Consider the following 21,103-nt stretch of genomic DNA (forward strand, 5'->3'; position numbering starts at 1 on the left):
TGATGTCTTAATTATGGGAATAGCTACTATGTAATTGATGCTTCCTATTCTATCAGATAAGGTGCACCTTGTGTGGAAGTTAAGTTGGCTCATTTTTGCCTATGAGGGCTAAAACTTCTGCTTACATTTCAACATGAATGTACTACTACTTTCTACTTAGTACCCGAGTAATCCAGCAGAACAGCTCCAAGATGGTGGTGGTGTAAAGGCAGCCCTCTCTATGATATAGAGGAAATATATTTCATTTGAGGGTCAAATATTACAAGCTCCATTTAAAACAAACAGCACTATCAAAATACCAGGAAAAACTTAATTGCCTTTATAAAAAACAATGTGTGCAGACCAGCTTTAATTGTGGACAAATTGAAATTCAAACTTCAGTCAGGTATAAATATACCCAAACGGTATTTTTTTTTTCTGTCCACCAAAGTAAATATGATTCAATAGATTTTTGTAATTCCACGAAAAATCACCTTGCCCGGTGGGCCGATGGCCAGTCCAGCTATGGTCATTACGAGGGAAATTTCTTTTGCAGTTTGTCTGAAAAGATGGACTTGCGCTTCGGGATCCTTTAAACATCATTAGGCGCGTTGCTACGCGCTGTCTGTCCTGTCTGTGAGCTCACAAAGCAGCAGTACGGGGATGAATGACGTCACACACATGGATCCTCTGTCGGAATATAGTAAAACCGAGGACGGTTGGTTAGTTGGCTTAGTCCTCCTTTGATCGAATCAAAGGATCAAAGGATCGAAGAGAGCTGACGTCATGGCTGACGTCACGGTCGCTGCCAGAAAAATCTATAAATAGACCCCAGTTTCTTTAACTCGGCATTTCAAGAAACACCTAGTTGTTTTCACAAGCGAGGAATCCTTGGGAAAGAGAATAGTTGAACACTGAAATTATTCAGTTAGCGGTTTTGTTTTGTTTTTTGCGAAACTTTTATAGAAATGTCACAGGAACCGTCCAGCAATTCAGTGTCTCACAGAGAAACGAGAGAGGAAGGACCGTCCAACTCAGGGGAGAGAGGAATAGTCCAGGGCATGGAGCCCAAAAAGAAAATTCGCATAAGCGAGATAGAGGGGGTGCCCGTAAAGATAACACTGCAGATTGGAGCACTTGAGCAAAATGTGCATGAACTTGAGGAAACGCAAGAGTTTCTCCTTGAACAGAACAACACCATTGTTGTTCAGCTGTCCAAGGCTGAAAGCGAGAGAAATGAACTAAAGAAACGGAATGCAGATCTCGAGAAAGCTTTGAAAACTATTCAGTGTCAAGTGGAAGAATTACAGTTTTCAAAAACCAAAAATGCTGCTGAACCTGAGGGACTTGAGACTCCTGTTGCTCAACCACCTCAGGATGAGGTTCAGGGTACTGGTATGTGGCATCGTGGTGCCAAATGCCTACTTAAAGTAGGTTTAGGTCTTGCCACAGCGGCCCTTATTGTTCCTGCAGCTTTCTGGGTCTTCTCAAAGATGTCCACCTGACGTGAATGACCCAGCTGCTCCCTGTGGCATTGTGTTTATAACTGATGCGCACCTGCGGACCACTTATGTGCACCCCAGGTGCGTCCACCTCCCCTGCTTTCCAACCACGGTCCACCAACTACACCAACCTCCGATAACTATGCAGTGCTCTCCTTTAAGTTTTATTTTGCCCCTCACCCCCCAACCAGTCGCGGCAGATGACTGCCCCTTCTTGAACCTGGTTCTGCCTCAGGTTTCTTCCTGTGAAAGGGAGTTTTTCCTGGCCACCGTTGCCCAGTGCTTGTTCATAGGGGATCATTTGATTGTTGGGGTTTATACTTTAAAATGTCATTTTATTTAAATTATTTCAGGTGAGGGGTTCACTTGATAGGGAGCACAAAAAGCTGCAAATAAAAATTTTTTTTAAAAAAAAGGTGTATTTAGCTGCAAATCAAAAATAAAAAAAACAAATATTAAATTTCCCTACTGCTTCGTTTATTTACTTAAAAGAACAGCTTTAAATTTTGTGTGATAGTGTCATGGCCCTTGGTCAAGTGATCCAGGGTTTATCTTTTGGACTGTGTGAATCTGGTTTAATTTGTGTCCTTTGATTTAATAGTATTCATGGTTCTGTTTCTCGTCTCCCATGTGTCCATGTTGCTTTTGTATGTCGTGTCTCTTTAGCCGCCGCAGCAGTGGGCGGGCACATCCACATCATCCACGTCGCCGCCAACATACGTTGTATGTTTAGACCATTTATATCATTTGACATCCACAGGACATAGAGGTTCGAAAGACACTGAGTCATGCAATACCTTTAATGAGAATACTGTCAGTGAACACTGATGAGCTTCTGCTTCTTTAATGAGCCATAATTCTCATTAAAGAAGCAGGTTGGCTCATAAAGTGCTCTGTAGTTATCTAATGCAACTGCCATTTGTTTCAGGACATAACCACAATCTGTAATCAACACAGGGTTTATTGAACTGTCGGCTGTGCAGACAACATGGCACGCATGAAAAATGGGTAAGGACATTTTGTGAACACTCATAGTTGATGTCTTAATTATGGGAATAGCTACTATGTAATTGATGCTTCCTATTCTATCAGATAAGGTGCACCTTGTGTGGAAGTTAAGTTGGCTCATTTTTGCCTATGAGGGCTAAAACTTCTGCTTACATTTCAACATGAATGTACTACTACTTTCTACTTAGTACCCGAGTAATCCAGCAGAACAGCTCCAAGATGGTGGTGGTGTAAAGGCAGCCCTCTCTATGATATAGAGGAAATATATTTCATTTGAGGGTCAAATATTACAAGCTCCATTTAAAACAAACAGCACTATCAAAATACCAGGAAAAACTTAATTGCCTTTATAAAAAACAATGTGTGCAGACCAGCTTTAATTGTGGACAAATTGAAATTCAAACTTCAGTCAGACCATATTCAATTGTATAAATATGCATGAAACCAAATGCAATGCTACTAATCTGCTGAAACAATGAATGCAAACCTGAAGGTCTGAGGGTTCCCCAGATAAAAAATACTTGGCAGAAAAGTCTAAACCTTGTTCCCATAAACCTTTTTTTCTCTTTACGCTTCCAGAAATTCTTTATATAAACTATTCACATAAGTAATGTCCAGACTGAGGCTGCAAGCACTGTTCAAAAACCAAAAAATAAACAACACTGGAAACTCCTGAGCTAAACAGTCTTTAAAGTTTCTCTTTCACTTTACAGCTTTTTCTTCGGCTTCCCTTTCTTTTTCTTTGCAGGGTTAGCAACGATTCTCTTCACCTGGAGCGGCTGCAGAGTGCAGGAGGGAGACTCTGACACCTCCTCAGATTCACTTTCCAGTTTCCTTTTTTGTCCCCTTCTTTCACCACCTTCCTCCTCCTCCATGGCAACAGGTTCTTCAGGCTTAGCACCTTGCAGCCATGCCATGTCCAATGTAGGCACTCTGGGCTTAATGGCATCGACAGTGTCGGTAAACACCCCATCATCACTGGAGGAGCACCGTCTGAACCCGAGGGCGAGCACGCTTTTCAGCCCCAGCGGCTCCGACACACTCTGGCTCAGGCGAGGCACCTGGCAGGCCGGCACTCCTCTGGTGGTGCTCAGAGCGATCAGGTGATTAGTCGTGTGTTTCGGTTTGACAGACTTGCACACGAGCAGCAGTCTGAGTTCGTTTCTCTCCAGAGCCTTGGTCACCTCGTTGATGCCGATGGCCAGCTGCCGTCTGGCTGCCACATCTGTCCAGCCGTTTTTGGAGGAATCGCTCACCTGGGGAACAGGTTGTGGTGCGACATCAGGTTTTTTGCCTTTCTTTTTCCTCCATGGGCGAAACACTTTCACTTCTTTTTTCTCCAGACCCATTGAGATCAACTTATCCTTCAGAGTTTTCAGGATGAAGTGCATGTCCTCTTGGGGGAGCGGGCTCCATTTTGAGGCAAAGGGTGAGGTGAAGGAGGTCTTGGCTGGAGTCTGCTTTTTGATTTCCTTTTTAGTCGGCTTTCCGGGAGCTGCCATGACTGTTTGGAGCATAAAACAACCGACACTGTAAGAAAAGAGAGAAAAACTGCTTTAGAGTCTGGCAACCAATCACTGGATACTTTATTAAGTACACCCGTTCACCTGACTGGTAATGAAGGCAATCAGATGAGTTCCCTGTACTTAACCTCCACAATCACCAGATCTCAATCAGAGAGAGCACCTTTATGATCTGGTGGAACAGGAGAGTCACATCGTGTATGTGCAGCCACAAATGTAATGCTGTCATGTCAACATGGGTCACATGTTGATCCCCCAAGAATCTTTCATGAAGAAATAAAGCAGTTCTTAAGGCAAATGGGGGTCCAACCCAGCACAAGGAAGATGTATGAACTGGCCAGTAAATGTAAATAATTATTGATGTTAAATTAAAGCACAGAAATGCCAAAGATGAGTTAAACAGCTTACTCACATATAAAAAACGCATACCGAATTTCGGATCTTCTTCGGCTCTAATAAAAAACTTTTCGCTTCTGCGAGTGTTAAAAACAAACACAGCCGCCGTTACCTGTAGTTAAAGCAGGTAACGCATTTCTCCTCGTCTTCTTTACAGCTTCAGCACAGCTGCATGAGAGACACACAGGGCGCTGCCATTTTGTTTCAATTTAAATAACTTTATTTAAAAAGCCCCACATTGCCGAACAGCGGCGAAAGGGCGACACGACAGTCAAATCATCAAAGAGTCAGCGAAGGCAGTGAAGGTGGAGTTTGAGGCGGCGAACACTGTTATCTGACACTGTAGTGTCTGATGTAGGGAAAAGTGCATGAAGTCTCCTTCATGAATCCGCTGGAGTAAAAGTGCACGAGCACAGGAAATAGAAAGTAGGCTTTTCTAAACCAATTAATCAATTGGTTTAAATGCACTCAAAAGTGATTTTTTACACCAAGCAATAATATGAATAAAATGAAACATATAAAATAAAAAGGTTTATTTATTCAAATACTTCATTAAAAGGTTAAAAAGGTATTTAGGTCTTTGCGCATATTAAAAATGGTTCCTGTGGTCTATAATTATCAGTTCCTTTGATCGAATCAAAGGATCAAAGAGAGCTGACGTCACGGCTGACGTCACGGTCGCTGCCAGAAAAATCCTTAAATAGACCCGTTTCTTTAACTCAGCATTTCAAGAAACACCTAGTTGTTTTCGTAAGCCAGGAATCCTTGGGAAAGAGAACAGTTTAACATTGAAATTATTCAGTTATTGGCTCAATATATAAGACAAAATAAAGAAGTAGAAGGTATTAATATCCATGAAAAGGAGCATAAATTAGAATAGAATAGAATAGAATTCAACTTTATTGTCATTGCACATGCACAGGTACAGGGCAACGAAATGCAGTTTGCATCCATCCAGAAGTGCTTTAGTGATATAGATATATTACAATATATATTAGCAATAATATAGATATGTGAGTATATTACAGAAATGGGTCTATTATGGTATGTTATAATGTACACGGTATGAAGTATGTTGTGAATATTCTATAACTATAAGTATGTACAGGCTGTAGTGAGTACAAGCTATGTACAGGATATGAACAGGATATAAATATGAAAAACTATACAGAATATGAAATAAATAACTTTACAGAATCTGGGATATACAGCTATACAGAAATGGGAACTATGCAAGTTGTAAACAGTTGTAGGATTAAAGATTATCGAATGTACAGAATGATTATTTACACAGAGCTATACAGTAGTGCAGTTAAGAAATTAGCCTGCTATGCAGATGATATTTTAATATTTTTGGGTCAACCATCAAATTCTTTACCTAAATTAATGCAATCATTTGAATACTTTAGTCGACTATCTGGATATAGGGTTAATATGAGTAAAACACAATTGCTTAAGTACAATTATATTCCATCAGAAGAAATTAAAAATAAGTATCAATTAGCATGGCAAACAGAGTACTTTAAATATCTAGGAGTCATAATACCTAAGGATCTTACAGAACTATTAGAACGAAATTATTTACCAATACAGAAAAAAATTAAGAAAGATATAGCGAGATGGAATTTAATTCCATATTTAAGTTTATATTCGAGAATAGACTCAATTAAAATTAATATTCTTCTTAAATTATTATATTTATTTCAAACACTACCAATAGAAATTAACCAGAAACAGTTTAATGAATGGGACAAAATTTTGTCAAGATACATACGGCAAGGAAAAAGGCCCCGAATTAGATTTAAAACCCTACAACTTAACAAAGGAAAAGGGGGGTGGGGCTTACCTTCTCTTAGGGAATATTATTGGGCAGCACAATTAAGGCCTATGATATGCTGATGTAATCCTTCATACGATGCTCAATGGAAAGCCATTGAGGAGGGTCTGACTTCCATCCCCATACAAGCTATTATAGCAGACAGAAGCTTGCAAAATTTAATAAAAACTATTGAAAATCCATGGATCAAGTTGACTTTTAAAATTTGGGAAACAGTAATAAAAGAATATAAACTAGAAGAGGATATAGCAGTTCTTAAGTGGTGTGCATATGACACACATTTTGCTCCAAATAAATTGGACACCAGATTCAAAGATTGGACATATAAAGGATTAACAGCTTTATGTATGGTAATGGAGGAAGGGAGACTAATTAGTTTTGATAAAATGAAAGATAAATATTCATTAGAAACACAGGATTTTTATAGATATCTACAGATGAGGCATTTTGTCAATAAAACGATAAAAGCTAAGGCTGAATTGAGTAAACAGCTGCTAGACGTATTTAAAAGGGCATATAGTTCAAATAAAAATAGAGGTATTTTAGGTGACCTCTATAAAGGATTAACAAATATGAAATTACACTCAACCTTGTATATCAAAACAAAATGGGAAATTGAGGGAGGAATAGAGATAAAAGGAGGATGAGTGGACAACAATATGGGCATATCAATGGAAACGTAGCAGCTCACAGAGCTGGAGGGAATTTGGGTGGAAATGCCTGATAAGATATTTTATTACACCTCACCAAAAATCTCACTATGAAGGTAACCCTCCCACTTGCTGGAGAAATTGTGGAAATACAAATGCTAATCACCATCACATTTTCTGGGACTGTCATGTTATTAAAACTTAGTGGAAGGGAATACATGCAGCAATACAAGAGACATTTGGAAGATATTTACCTTTGGAAAGTAAAAGTCTATTATTTGGACTTATTCCAGAAGGATGGACAAAGAACGATAAATACTTGTTTAATATTTTACTGGCAGCAGGAAAAAAGCCATCACAGAAAAAAAAAAAAGAAAAAAGATTTTGACTTTGTTAACTACTAGAAGACTAGAGGAAATATTAGTTACATTAATGGAAACAAAAACACTCCCTATATTTATTTATCTTTCCTTTTTCCTTATGTATTTTTTATTTATGTTGTTTTGCTTCTTTTTCTTTGCTTCTTCTTTCGTTCTTATTGTATGGATATTTTAGTTGTTTAAATATAGAAAAAAAGAAAAAATATATGTACTGAAAGATAGCTGAAGTTGATGGTATTGTATAGTGATTCTAAAATGTCAATAAAAAAAAGAAAGAAATTATTCAGTTAGCGGTTTTGTTTTGTGCGAAACTTTTATAGAAATGTCACAGGAACCGTCCAGCAATTCAGTGTCTCACAGAGAAACGAGAGAGGAAGGACCGCCCAACTCAGGGGAGAGAGGAATAGTCCAGGGCATGGAGCCCAAAAAGAAAATTCGCATAAGCGAGATAGAGGGGGTGCCCTTAAAGATAACACTGCAGATTGGAGCACTTGAGCAAAATGTGCATGAACTTGAGGAAACGCAAGAGTTTCTCCTTGAACAGAACAACACCATTGTTGTTCAGCTGTCCAAGGCTGAAAGCGAGAGAAATGAACTAAAGAAACGGAATGCAGATCTCGAGAAAGCTTTGAAAACTATTCAGTGTCAAGTGGAAGAATTACAGTTTTCAAAAACCAAAAATGCTGCTGAACCTGAGGGACTTGAGACTCCTGTTGCTCAACCACCTCAGGACGAGGTGAACCTTACCATTTTCTTAAAGCCAGAAATCAACTTTTTTCGGAGCAACTTACCACGAAACCCAAAAACTGTAAATCAAAGCAAATTGCTGATTCTGTTTTCCACAAGTTGCATTTGAGTTGAACATGTTGTCAAATAGGTTAGACTTTGGTTAAGAGCTTTGTTTTGAAGCTTCTTATCCTCTGGGAACAGGTAGATGTCAACTCCATAAAAATGTGTTGCACAGCTTTAAATGTGTACTTGAGTTCTTTGGGAAAATCCATGTTGAGCCCATAAAGTAGGCCAAACAGGTAGGCAAAGGCAGTGGGAAGGTCTGGCAGATCATCAAGAATAATGTCCTCTTCCAAAACAATGGCAGTGTTGACCACTGTGGACTGCGAGTTGGGTCCCACGTAGTCCTCCAGAACAGTGAGGATGCCCACCGTAACACCTCGGGTTGCCCTCTCAACTGGATCTGTATCCTATGCAAAAAAAACAAAAACAAAAACAAAACAAAAAAAAAACCCCCAGTACATATAAGTCTCTGAAAACCAAATCCGAAGATTGAGTAGATCTGCATGCTCACCAGACATGTTAAGAAGAGTTTGGTCTCGTCGTCGCGAACAAATATCGGTAACCCTTCCAAACTGATGGTTCATCAATGCTCGACTATGTTTGAGACCTAAAACAAGGAAATCAAATAAGACTCAGTCTCATTTATAAACCTACCATTTTGTTTTTAAAACACATTAAGTTTTGTTGCTAAAAATACAGTCTTAAGAAATAAGATGTTGAAATTAGTTATTGCAGATAATTGCTCATGGTTTTGTCAGTTGTTTTTTTAAAGTAATTTTGATGTGCAAGAAATGTAGCACACTTATTACAACATGTATAACAAAAAGTGCCATGACCTGCCATCTGCCAAACACACAGCGCTGCTTGTTAGCTTATAATCCCATTCAGGACACTTTCTGAAAACTATTGAATATTTACTAAATTGATGTAAAAATTGTTAAAATATCTTTCTTTACAGTGGGAACTTCAGGTTCCTCATAAACCAGACACCAATACATTTTTATATATATTACCTGTTCATCAAACTTCCGCAACAGGGAATCCATGTCATTGCAGAAAGCAGCTTTTTTAATTCGATACAGCTTAATCAGCCGAAGTGAGTAAGTGTCGAGGGCAGCCATGAGATCCTTGGTAATGCGTGAGAATTCCGCACAAATCTACAAAGCAACAAAAAATAAAAAAAATATTAAAAAATAAATAAATTAAAAAAAAAAAATAGAAAACTTTTAAAGGTACATTATATAAAAATGACATTGTTTTCAAATTTGGTTAAAACAGCTTAATTTCAAAACATTTAGTTAGTCTCGGCTGATCTATTTGTCAGGTCTTGATTGGATTTTTTTTTCCCCCTTTTAGTGGTAGTGGTGGTACAAATTATAACTGACGCATTTAAAAAAAAGAAAAAGAAAAATCTGATCGGCAGATTTTACATTAAGTATATAGAATACCTAATCAAATGCTGATTAGACAAAATAATGGTTTCAACTGTTACAGGATGCATTGAAGAAAAGAAATAAATCAGTAAATTGTATTTTAAATTCATTGCAAAAATTTCATTAATTTTGTAGTTATGTAAGAATGAAGTAAGAATAACATCCTGTGGTCAAATTTGGATACTTTCATAACACGCAAGTGACTTTCTCAATCCTGTTCTGTGAGTTTCATGGCTGTTGCCTGCTAAGGGTCAGCACCAAAAGATTCTAGATGCCCAGTGAAGACAAGTCATTGCAAAAACCGTGGTTCAGGGGGTTGGGAAGCTCATCTATAACCGGAAGGATGCTGGTTCTGTCCCCCAGCTCTCTCTGTCCTGGTCGTTGTATCCTTGGGCAAGACCCTTTACGCTACCACCTACTGGTGTTGGCCAGAGGGGCCAATGTGCGATATGGCAGCGTCGCTTCTGTCAGTCTACCCCAGGGCAGCTGTGGCTATAACTGTGGTTTCCCTGCACCGATGTGTGAATGTGAGAGTGAGTAAGTAGTGGAATTGTAAAGCGCTTTGGGTGCCCAGCAAAGAGCGAAATAAATGCAATCCATTATTATACACGGTAAGTTGACAAGTAAATAGATTTCACTTCAATCGAGTTGTTGGTAATACCAAAATTAGCTTCATATTTTTAGAGCCAACTATTTTTTTTATATTTTACCATTAGCATTGTTAGCTCAACGGTAGCCTTCAACCTTTTCTACAAGATATTGGAGTGATACAAACAGATATTTCTCAAGGGCACAAGAAATGGCGCTCACGTTCATTTACTCACCCAGACAAGTTTCGAGGCATTTGGAGTTGTTCAAAAAAATTTTTATATCATATAAAATCAACTTTTTGGAGCTTTTAAACACATTTTAATGTTATTTCCTTAGATTAAAAACCCTCCACAGTGGTTTTTGGCTTAATTCAGGCATTTCTTAGTTGTCTCAGTGAATCCTTTCCCCATAACCGTGGCTCAGCTCTCTCCTGCAAAACGACTGACTCGTAACATTGGGATTAAAATTTCTTTCTAACAACTCCAAATACCTTGAAATTTGTCTGGGTGAGTAAATGAACGTTTTCCATTCTAGAAATAAGACCACACTGAAAAAAAATGGAAGTTTTCCTTTAAATATTTAAGAGATTATCTAACCTGTTCTTTCAAGAAGAGAGCTGGCCATCTGAGCTGCATTTCCTTGACCAAGGGCTGCATCTCCACAACTTCTTTCCTCCTGAGAGAGAATGTGATGTCCATCTTTTGGGTGATGAGTGCCATGTTCTTATCCCTCTTCATTTCATCTTCCAAAATGCATCTTTCATTTTCAAGAGACTCATTATTGTAGTTTTCTGGGGCATCAGGGATAAAGTTGACTTCACCTCGCTTTGGTTTCTTTAAGGAAAATCTATTTGTGCCACTGTCATCTTCTTCCCCTCTTTTTTTTCGATTGTCTGCAACTTCACTACATTCAGCTTGACTTAGCTTGGAACGGTAGTTGGCAAGCTTGAACTTAATGCTTGTTGCCCAACCATCATATCCTGTGCCATTGCCGGGCTCTTTGAGGCAGGGATGTTTTGAAACTAGCTCCTGGGCAACAGACGTTATTTCATTCTTGTCAGGGTAGGCTTTGATTGCAAACATTTCTTGTGCCAGCTTGTCTAGAACTTCCATCTTGATGTCTCTTGTTACACTTAAATTTGCCCCTGCTTTCTCATATACCTCGTTGCCCTTGCAAAGTTTTAACTCTACATCATAGGAAAAGGTTGGGCTAGGAAATGGATTTGGCCACTGAAGTGCTACGCATGTAGGTCTGGGTGGATGAGGATGGGCTGAAAGAAGATGCTGAACTCACACTGGCTGTATCAATAGATGAGATGGCGCTATGATCAGATGGAGTCTGGTGGCGAGGCTGATGCATTTTCCTCCCAAATGAGGTGCAACACTGCCCGTCCAGCAGGTAGCTCATTAATATCCATCAGGTTGCAAAGTGCGTTCCCAAAATCTGGGTCTTCATATTGTATTGCAAAGTCACCTTCAAGTCCAAGCTTTGCTTGTAGTTCATCTTGAAGCTGCTTCACAGATTCTGGAACAGTGGACAGTTGGATTTTTCTGATAAGTTTTGGACTGACGTGGACTCGCAATAACAGGGCCTGTGAAGACAAACCAAAAAAAGGGCACAATTCTAAATAATTAACGAATTCAAAGTAATCAACTGAAAACTATTTAAGAATAATACATACCATCACTTTCAATGCAGGAGGCACGTAACAGGTGTCACCATCAGTTGTCCAGCTACGCAGTATTCAGCTAAAGGGTGGTAATCATTCAAATCTTCTGGGTCAAGTATTTCCAGATCTTTGTAGCTGCTGTCAAGCCGATCTGTAATGTTCCATAAACCAAGAGGAGAGCTTTGTAGCAACAAATGACACTTTCCCAGAGTCAGTTATTTATTGCAGTTATTTTATGAATTTTTCGAGATGTTCCTAAAGGGTTGCATATTTCAAAGTCGTCAATATACAAAGCTAAACTAATGCAAGTATCTTGCAATCCTAAAAGCTTGTTGTTTAAAAATACTGCCCATCTCTAAATGATCTGTAACCTTCACTAATTTCTTTATCAAATGCTAACTTTTCAAAGAAACTTTTCTCTTTCAATAAGTTCTCCAAGACCTGGTTTACTGAGACATAAACAAATGTATTTCTAGTTCTCGCTTTGTAGGTGTACTCTTTAGGCTCACATACATGAAAATTATTCTTGAAATAAATATTTCTCTTGTAATCGGTAGATAATGCACCTTTTGGTTCTGTTGAGATAAATAATGGGTTGGTTTTGAAAAGTGCATCATTTAAAATTTTTATTACATCATCATCTGCCTCAATGTTCTGTTCAGCAAGCACCTCTTTGATTCTTTGAAATGAATGAACCTGAGAAAATTTTAAAATGTCACTAATTTCCTCAATAATTTCCTGCAAAGCCCTTTTAGAAACATGTAACAATGTTTGCATGTAGAGCAGGGCAATATGACCAAATCAGAAAAATCAAAGGATTGATTTTAAGTGTGCCGTATTTTCCAAACAACATGGTAATAACGACGGCCCGCTAGCATGCTCTACCAAAAATAGTGCTTTGTTGTGTATCTGACGGACGAAAGCTAAACCAGTTCCACACCACTGAAGCTGCAGCATTTTTACAAACCAGTTCTGGTTCATCGTTTCATTCAACGATCCACTTTCACTCTTCTCATTCCCCGTCGCCTTTTTCACCATGTGTGTATGAAAACAAAGGCACTGCGCATGCGCGTTTTACCCATATTCTATCGTGATATTTCATTTTCTTATCGTTGCCCAACATTACACCGGTATTACCGTGAACGGGATGATATGGCCCAGCCCTATTTGCATGCATAGAAAAAGTCTAGCTATTTTATGTTCAAGACATTGGTAATCTACAAACTCATTGTCCTCTTTATCACTTGATGCTACACCTGAACCACTTGATAATGTCTCTGACTCCTGAGAGGTATTTAAGGATTTATCAGGGGAGCTACTTTCACTAGGACATGCATTTGCATGAGAAATCAGTCTAATACAGTTTTTTATATCTTTTGAGTTTTTTGTGCTTTCTGCTTGTGTGTGACGTAAAGGTTGATAAATTGTTGGTAACATAGTCACATTTTTGGAAAGGACAGGATACAGTCTGATGGGTTTTTAAGTGCCTTAAAATATGTGAAATAAATGTATGCTGTGAACAGTTTTCCTTAAATTCACAAAAAACACACACACAAAAAAAATGTTGAGATCGCCTGCCTTTTCTTAGCCCTGTTGTGTGATCTGCTGAGGTGAGACTTCAATGCCCTTCGTGTCCTAAACGAACAGACTCAGTCACTGTAAACACAGGGCAAATGAAATCCTCTTCTATGTCGTAGCTGGTGATGTCTTAAAAGTACTTCTTGGCTTGAACAGACAAAAGAGCAGAACTGGCACTGCATACAAAAACTATAATGAGAAGAGAGGAGAGGACAGTGTCAACAATTCAAAAGAAACCTAAATTAATCTCAAATTACCAAAGTTACATTACCTGATTATGTGTTTGGGGGCGGGGGGAGGCACCCCTGTTCTGATTCCTCTCCTTACCAACTCTTCGTCAGTCCCTCACAAATCAGGACAAGTAGTGGTCTGGAGTTGGCTTTTAATTCTCTAAATAAATAAAAATAGCAATTAGTTTTAAAATAAAATACCAGCTTCCTGACATTACTTAAGAATTTTTTTCTCCTGTCCTAATTGTTTTGACTAAAGTGAGCTGATTCTGCCTTGTAAAATGCCATGTAAAACAGTGTAAAACAAATAATTTACAAGATATACATTACATCAAATGTTTAATTTATTATTAACAGATTATATTCTACATGGAATGCACCAACAGTGTACTGGGATGTATTATGTATGCCAAGGATAATTGTGTGTGATTGGTTTTACAACTTAGAATGACAAACATTGAATTGAAAGTATGAGTGGGATAAAACTCCTGAAGCATCTGTTTAAATTATCAGTGCATTTATTAATGATGCTCCATAAATAAACCAAAACAATGTTTTGTGCATAACAAAAAGCTCACAATTGTGCGATCAAAATGTAAACTAAAAGATGCTGAGCATAATAACAAAGACAGATTTCGCAGCTGCTCTGTTTCCAAGTTCTACTGCGTGACTGACAGCCTGGAGTTTGAAATCCTCTTTGTAACCATGTCTCTTACAGGTGCCATTTATGGTCCTTATACACATAATATGGTAATATTACGTTGAAGCAGAGTATCACTCTGCGAGGCTCCTCGGTAGCCGTAATAATCCAACAATCAATCAAGCAGTGCAGCTTCATAGCTTAGCAAAGTCGTACCAAAACATTTTTGACAGATTTTTTTAAGCTGTGTACCACATAAAATTGGTTCGCGGTCAGTAAGCACAACCAGAATTCATACATAAGGCGCACTGTCTATTTTTGAGGAAACGAAAGGATTTTAGGCCGTGCGTCAAGGCGTTAGCCCGGTTAGCTCGTTAGAGCCGCCCAGCTCCACGCACGCGGTGATCCGCGGTAACTAGTTAACGGAGATTTGCCCCATTAATGCAGTTACGGCATTAACTTTACGCTGACAGCACTAAAATAGTAATCTTCAAATGTTTTCTTTTTACCGACCAGATCCTCTTTGATAGCTGCCGTGTCCATCTTGTTGCCTGCAGATGAAGCGATGGGGGAGGGGGAGTTGTGTTCAGTGAAGGAGAGAGCCGAGGTGGAGTAACGTTGCGTAGAGACAAAAGTGGACGAAAGAGAGGCAAACTTGCGGCTCCACAAGTATAATTATAATGTAACATAGACTACATCGATATAAACGATATTGTTACATCTCATCTCTGATCAAGTGATCCAGGGTTTATCTTTTGGACTGTGTGAATCTGGTTTAATTTGTGTCCTTTGATTTAATAGTATTCATGGTTCTGTTTCTCGTCTCCCATGTGTCCATGTTGCTTTTGTATGTCGTGTCTCTTTAGCCGCCGCAGCAGTGGGCGGGCACATCCACATCATCCACGTCGCCGCCAACATACGTTGTATGTTTAGACCATTTATATCATTTGACATCCACAGGACATAGAGGTTCGAAAGACACTGAGTCATGCAATACCTTTAATGAGAATACTGTCAGTGAACACTGATGAGCTTCTGCTTCTTTAATGAGCCATAATTCTCATTAAAGAAGCAGGTTGGCTCATAAAGTGCTCTGTAGTTATCTAATGCAACTGCCATTTGTTTCAGGACATAACCACAATCTGTAATCAACACAGGGTTTATTGAACTGTCGGCTGTGCAGACAACATGGCACGCATGAAAAATGGGTAAGGACATTTTGTGAACACTCATAGTTGATGTCTTAATTATGGGAATAGCTACTATGTAATTGATGCTTCCTATTCTATCAGATAAGGTGCACCTTGTGTGGAAGTTAAGTTGGCTCATTTTTGCCTATGAGGTCTAAAACTTCTGCTTACATTTCAACATGAATGTACTACTACTTTCTACTTAGTACCCGAGTAATCCAGCAGAACAGCTCCAAGATGGTGGTGGTGTAAAGGCAGCCCTCTCTATGATATAGAGGAAATATATTTCATTTGAGGGTCAAATATTACAAGCTCCATTTAAAACAAACAGCACTATCAAAATACCAGGAAAAACTTAATTGCCTTTATAAAAAACAATGTGTGCAGACCAGCTTTAATTGTGGACAAATTGAAATTCAAACTTCAGTCAGGTATAAATATACCCAAACGGTATATTTTTTTTTCTTTCCACCAAAGTAAATATGATTCAATAGATTTTTGTAATTCCACGAAAAATCACCTTGCCCGGTGGGCCGATGGCCAGTCCAGCTATGGTCATTACGAGGGAAATTTCTTTTGCAGTTTGTCTGAAAAGATGGACTTGCGCTTCGGGATCCTTTAAACATCATTAGGCGCGTTGCTACGCGCTGTCTGTCCTGTCTGTGAGCTCACAAAGCAGCAGTTCGGGGATGAATGACGTCACACACATGGATCCTCTGTCGGAATATAGTAAAACCGAGGACGGTTGGTTAGTTGGCTTAGTCCTCCTTTGATCGAATCAAAGGATCAAAGGATCGAAGAGAGCTGACGTCATGGCTGACGTCACGGTCGCTGCCAGAAAAATCTATAAATAGACCCCAGTTTCTTTAACTCGGCATTTCAAGAAACACCTAGTTGTTTTCGCAAGCGAGGAATCCTTGGGAAAGAGAATAGTTTAACACTGAAATTATTCAGTTAGCGGTTTTGTTTTGTTTTTTGCGAAACTTTTATAGAAATGTCACAGGAACCGTCCAGCAATTCAGTGTCTCACAGAGAAACGAGAGAGGAAGGACCGTCCAACTCAGGGGAGAGAGGAATAGTCCAGGGCATGGAGCCCAAAAAGAAAATTCGCATAAGCGAGATAGAGGGGGTGCCCTTAAAGATAACACTGCAGATTGGAGCACTTGAGCAAAATGTGCATGAACTTGAGGAAACGCAAGAGTTTCTCCTTGAACAGAACAACACCATTGTTGTTCAGCTGTCCAAGGCTGAAAGCGAGAGAAATGAACTAAAGAAACGGAATGCAGATCTCGAGAAAGCTTTGAAAACTATTCAGTGTCAAGTGGAAGAATTACAGTTTTCAAAAACCAAAAATGCTGCTGAACCTGAGGGACTTGAGACTCCTGTTGCTCAACCACCTCAGGATGAGGTTCAGGGTACTGGTATGTGGCATCGTGGTGCCAAATGCCTACTTAAAGTAGGTTTAGGTCTTGCCACAGCGGCCCTTATTGTTCCTGCAGCTTTCTGGGTCTTCTCAAAGATGTCCACCTGACGTGAATGACCCAGCTGCTCCCTGTGGCATTGTGTTTATAACTGATGCGCACCTGCGGACCACTTATGTGCACCCCAGGTGCGTCCACCTCCCCTGCTTTCCAACCACGGTCCACCAACTACACCAACCTCCGATAACTATGCAGTGCTCTCCTTTAAGTTTTATTTTGCCCCTCACCCCCCAACCAGTCGCGGCAGATGACTGCCCCTTCTTGAACCTGGTTCTGCCTCAGGTTTCTTCCTGTGAAAGGGAGTTTTTCCTGGCCACCGTTGCCCAGTGCTTGTTCATAGGGGATCATTTGATTGTTGGGGTTTATACTTTAAAATGTCATTTTATTTAAATTATTTCAGGTGAGGGGTTCACTTGATAGGGAGCACAAAAAGCTGCAAATATTAAAAAAAACAACAAAAAGTGTATTTAGCTGCAAATAAAAAATAAAAAAAAACAAATATTAAATTTCCCTACTGCTTCGTTTATTTACTTAAAAGAACAGCTTTAAATTTTGTGTGATAGTGTCATGGCCCTTGGTCAAGTGATCCAGGGTTTATCTTTTGGACTGTGTGAATCTGGTTTAATTTGTGTCCTTTGATTTAATAGTATTCATGGTTCTGTTTCTCGTCTCCCATGTGTCCATGTTGCTTTTGTATGTCGTGTCTCTTTAGCCGCCGCAGCAGTGGGCGGGCACATCCACATCATCCACGTCGCCGCCAACATACGTTGTATGTTTAGACCATTTATATCATTTGACATCCACAGGACATAGAGGTTCGAAAGACACTGAGTCATGCAATACCTTTAATGAGAATACTGTCAGTGAACACTGATGAGCTTCTGCTTCTTTAATGAGCCATAATTCTCATTAAAGAAGCAGGTTGGCTCATAAAGTGCTCTGTAGTTATCTAATGCAACTGCCATTTGTTTCAGGACATAACCACAATCTGTAATCAACACAGGGTTTATTGAACTGTCGGCTGTGCAGACAACATGGCACGCATGAAAAATGGGTAAGGACATTTTGTGAACACTCATAGTTGATGTCTTAATTATGGGAATAGCTACTATGTAATTGATGCTTCCTATTCTATCAGATAAGGTGCACCTTGTGTGGAAGTTAAGTTGGCTCATTTTTGCCTATGAGGGCTAAAACTTCTGCTTACATTTCAACATGAATGTACTACTACTTTCTACTTAGTACCCGAGTAATCCAGCAGAACAGCTCCAAGATGGTGGTGGTGTAAAGGCAGCCCTCTCTATGATATAGAGGAAATATATTTCATTTGAGGGTCAAATATTACAAGCTCCATTTAAAACAAACAGCACTATCAAAATACCAGGAAAAACTTAATTGCCTTTATAAAAAACAATGTGTGCAGACCAGCTTTAATTGTGGACAAATTGAAATTCAAACTTCAGTCAGACCATATTCAATTGTATAAATATGCATGAAACCAAATGCAATGCTACTAATCTGCTGAAACAATGAATGCAAACCTGAAGGTCTGAGGGTTCCCCAGATAAAAAATACTTGGCAGAAAAGTCTAAACCTTGTTCCCATAAACCTTTTTTTCTCTTTACGCTTCCAGAAATTCTTTATATAAACTATTCACATAAGTAATGTCCAGACTGAGGCTGCAAGCACTGTTCAAAAACCAAAAAATAAACAACACTGGAAACTCCTGAGCTAAACAGTCTTTAAAGTTTCTCTTTCACTTTACAGCTTTTTCTTCGGCTTCCCTTTCTTTTTCTTTGCAGGGTTAGCAACGATTCTCTTCACCTGGAGCGGCTGCAGAGTGCAGGAGGGAGACTCTGACACCTCCTCAGATTCACTTTCCAGTTTCCTTTTTTGTCCCCTTCTTTCACCACCTTCCTCCTCCTCCATGGCAACAGGTTCTTCAGGCTTAGCACCTTGCAGCCATGCCATGTCCAATGTAGGCACTCTGGGCTTAATGGCATCGACAGTGTCGGTAAACACCCCATCATCACTGGAGGAGCACCGTCTGAACCCGAGGGCGAGCACGCTTTTCAGCCCCAGCGGCTCCGACACACTCTGGCTCAGGCGAGGCACCTGGCAGGCCGGCACTCCTCTGGTGGTGCTCAGAGCGATCAGGTGATTAGTCATGTGTTTCGGTTTGACAGACTTGCACACGAGCAGCAGTCTGAGTTCGTTTCTCTCCAGAGCCTTGGTCACCTCGTTGATGCCGATGGCCAGCTGCCATCTGGCTGCCACATCTGTCCAGCCGTTTTTGGAGGAATCGCTCACCTGGGGAACAGGTTGTGGTGCGACATCAGGTTTTTTGCCTTTCTTTTTCCTCCATGGGCGAAACACTTTCACTTCTTTTTTCTCCAGACCCATTGAGATCAACTTATCCTTCAGAGTTTTCAGGATGAAGTGCATGTCCTCTTTGGGGATCGGGCTCCATTTTGAGGCAAAGGGTGAGGTGAAGGAGGTCTTGGCTGGAGTCTGCTTTTTGATTTCCTTTTTAGTCGGCTTTCCGGGAGCTGCCATGACTGTTTGGAGCATAAAACAACCGACACTGTAACAAAAGAGAGAAAAACTGCTTTAGAGTCTGGCAACCAATCACTGGATACTTTATTAAGTACACCCGTTCACCTGACTGGTAATGAAGGCAATCAGATGAGTTCCCTGTACTTAACCTCCACAATCACCAGATCTCAATCAGAGAGAGCACCTTTATGATCTGGTGGAACAGGAGAGTCACATCGTGTATGTGCAGCCACAAATGTAATGCTGTCATGTCAACATGGGTCACATGTTGATCCCCCAAGAATCTTTCATGAAGAAATAAAGCAGTTCTTAAGGAAAATGGGGGTCCAACCCAGCACAAGGAAGATGTATGAACTGGCCAGTAAATGTAAATAATTATTGATGTTAAATTAAAGCACAGAAATGCCAAAGATGAGTTAAACAGCTTACTCACATATAAAAAACGCATACCGAATTTCGGATCTTCTTCGGCTCTAATAAAAAACTTTTCGCTTCTGCGAGTGTTAAAAACAAACACAGCCGCCGTTACCTGTAGTTAAAGCAGGTAACGCATTTCTCCTCGTCTTCTTTACAGCTTCAGCACAGCTGCATGAGAGACACACAGGGCGCTGCCATTTTGTTTCAATTTAAATAACTTTATTTAAAAAGCCCCACAGCGCCGAACAGCGGCGAAAGGGCGACACGACAGTCAAATCATCAAAGAGTCAGCGAAGGCAGTGAAGGTGGAGTTTGAGGCGGCGAACACTGTTATCTGACACTGTAGTGTCTGATGTAGGGAAAAGTGCATGAAGTCTCCTTCATGAATCCGCTGGAGTAAAAGTGCACGAGCACAGGAAATAGAAAGTAGGCTTTTCTAAACCAATTAATCAATTGGTTTAAATGCACTCAAAAGTGATTTTTTACACCAAGCAATAATATGAATAAAATGAAACATATAAAATAAAAAGGTTTATTTATTCAAATACTTCATTAAAAGGTTAAAAAGGTATTTAGGTCTTTGCGCATATTAAAAATGGTTCCTGTGGTCTATAATTATCAGTTCCTTTGATCGAATCAAAGGATCAAAGAGAGCTGACGTCACGGCTGACGTCACGGTCGCTGCCAGAAAAATCCTTAAATAGACCCGTTTCTTTAACTCAGCATTTCAAGAAACACCTAGTTGTTTTCGTAAGCCAGGAATCCTTGGGAAAGAGAACAGTTTAACATTGAAATTATTCAGTTATTGGCTCAATATATAAGACAAAATAAAGAAGTAGAAGGTATTAATATCCATGAAAAGGAGCATAAATTAGAATAGAATAGAATTCAACTTTATTGTCATTGCACATGCACAGGTACAGGGCAACGAAATGCAGTTTGCATCCATCCAGAAGTGCTTTAGTGATATAGATATATTACAATATATATTAGCAATAATATAGATATGTGAGTATATTACAGAAATGGGTCTATTATGGTATGTTATAATGTACACGGTATGAAGTATGTTGTGAATATTCTATAACTATAAGTATGTACAGGCTGTAGTGAGTACAAGCTATGTACAGGATATGAACAGGATATAAATATGAAAAACTATACAGAATATGAAATAAATAACTTTACAGAATCTGGGATATACAGCTATACAGAAATGGGAACTATGCAAGTTGTAAACAGTTGTAGGAT

General features: G+C 39.5%; 3 protein-coding genes and 1 long non-coding RNA gene across 9 annotated transcripts; 1 reads left to right on the forward strand and 3 right to left on the reverse strand.

Annotated features, from left to right (window-relative positions):
• Positions 1 to 1,954: 1,954 nt before the first annotated feature.
• On the forward strand, positions 1,955 to 15,529 carry LOC146659078 (uncharacterized). Its single transcript, XR_014913770.1, has 3 exons — positions 1,955 to 2,250; positions 2,410 to 2,489; positions 15,075 to 15,529. It is a non-coding gene; the product is annotated as an uncharacterized LOC146659078 (long non-coding RNA).
• LOC146659079 (ribonuclease P protein subunit p38-like) lies at positions 2,836 to 4,662 on the reverse strand. 3 transcript variants are annotated; one of them, XM_085422924.1, is made up of 2 exons: positions 4,521 to 4,662; positions 2,836 to 4,019 (listed from the first exon to the last, which is right to left on the reverse strand). In XM_085422924.1, exon 2 carries the CDS (start codon positions 4,004 to 4,006, stop codon positions 3,197 to 3,199), a length of 810 nt encoding a protein of 269 aa, XP_085279050.1. In that variant the 5' UTR covers positions 4,007 to 4,019; positions 4,521 to 4,662; the 3' UTR covers positions 2,836 to 3,196. The 3 variants fall into 3 exon arrangements, with proteins under 3 accessions (XP_085279050.1, XP_085279049.1, XP_085279048.1); XM_085422923.1 differs by having other exon boundaries at positions 4,442 to 4,604; XM_085422922.1 differs by having other exon boundaries at positions 4,425 to 4,604.
• Positions 6,647 to 14,872, reverse strand: LOC146659080 (uncharacterized). The gene is made up of 8 exons (XM_085424127.1): positions 14,722 to 14,872; positions 13,610 to 13,728; positions 13,339 to 13,527; positions 11,773 to 11,911; positions 11,422 to 11,682; positions 10,688 to 11,374; positions 9,081 to 9,224; positions 6,647 to 8,474 (listed from the first exon to the last, which is right to left on the reverse strand). Exons 4-8 carry the CDS (start codon positions 11,773 to 11,775, stop codon positions 8,154 to 8,156), a joined length of 1,416 nt encoding a protein of 471 aa, XP_085280253.1. The 5' UTR covers positions 11,776 to 11,911; positions 13,339 to 13,527; positions 13,610 to 13,728; positions 14,722 to 14,872; the 3' UTR covers positions 6,647 to 8,153.
• Positions 15,530 to 18,279: 2,750 nt separating the features above from the next.
• LOC146659081 (ribonuclease P protein subunit p38-like) lies at positions 18,280 to 20,118 on the reverse strand. Of its 4 annotated transcripts, XM_085422927.1 has the most exons (3): positions 19,869 to 20,081; positions 19,541 to 19,628; positions 18,280 to 19,463 (listed from the first exon to the last, which is right to left on the reverse strand). In XM_085422927.1, the coding sequence occupies exon 3, from the start codon at positions 19,448 to 19,450 to the stop codon at positions 18,641 to 18,643; it is 810 nt and encodes a 269-aa protein (XP_085279053.1). In that variant the 5' UTR covers positions 19,451 to 19,463; positions 19,541 to 19,628; positions 19,869 to 20,081; the 3' UTR covers positions 18,280 to 18,640. The 4 variants fall into 4 exon arrangements, with proteins under 4 accessions (XP_085279053.1, XP_085279052.1, XP_085279054.1 ...); XM_085422926.1 differs by lacking the exon at positions 19,541 to 19,628 and having other exon boundaries at positions 19,965 to 20,118; XM_085422928.1 differs by lacking the exon at positions 19,541 to 19,628 and having other exon boundaries at positions 19,886 to 20,080.
• Between the last annotated feature and the right edge of the window lie 985 nt (positions 20,119 to 21,103).

Source organism: Rhamphochromis longiceps, linkage group LG11 (genome assembly GCF_057381845.1).
Source record: "Rhamphochromis longiceps isolate RC_006_pf linkage group LG11, R_longiceps_female_GT1.1, whole genome shotgun sequence".
NCBI classification, from domain to species: domain Eukaryota; kingdom Metazoa; phylum Chordata; class Actinopteri; order Cichliformes; family Cichlidae; genus Rhamphochromis; species Rhamphochromis longiceps.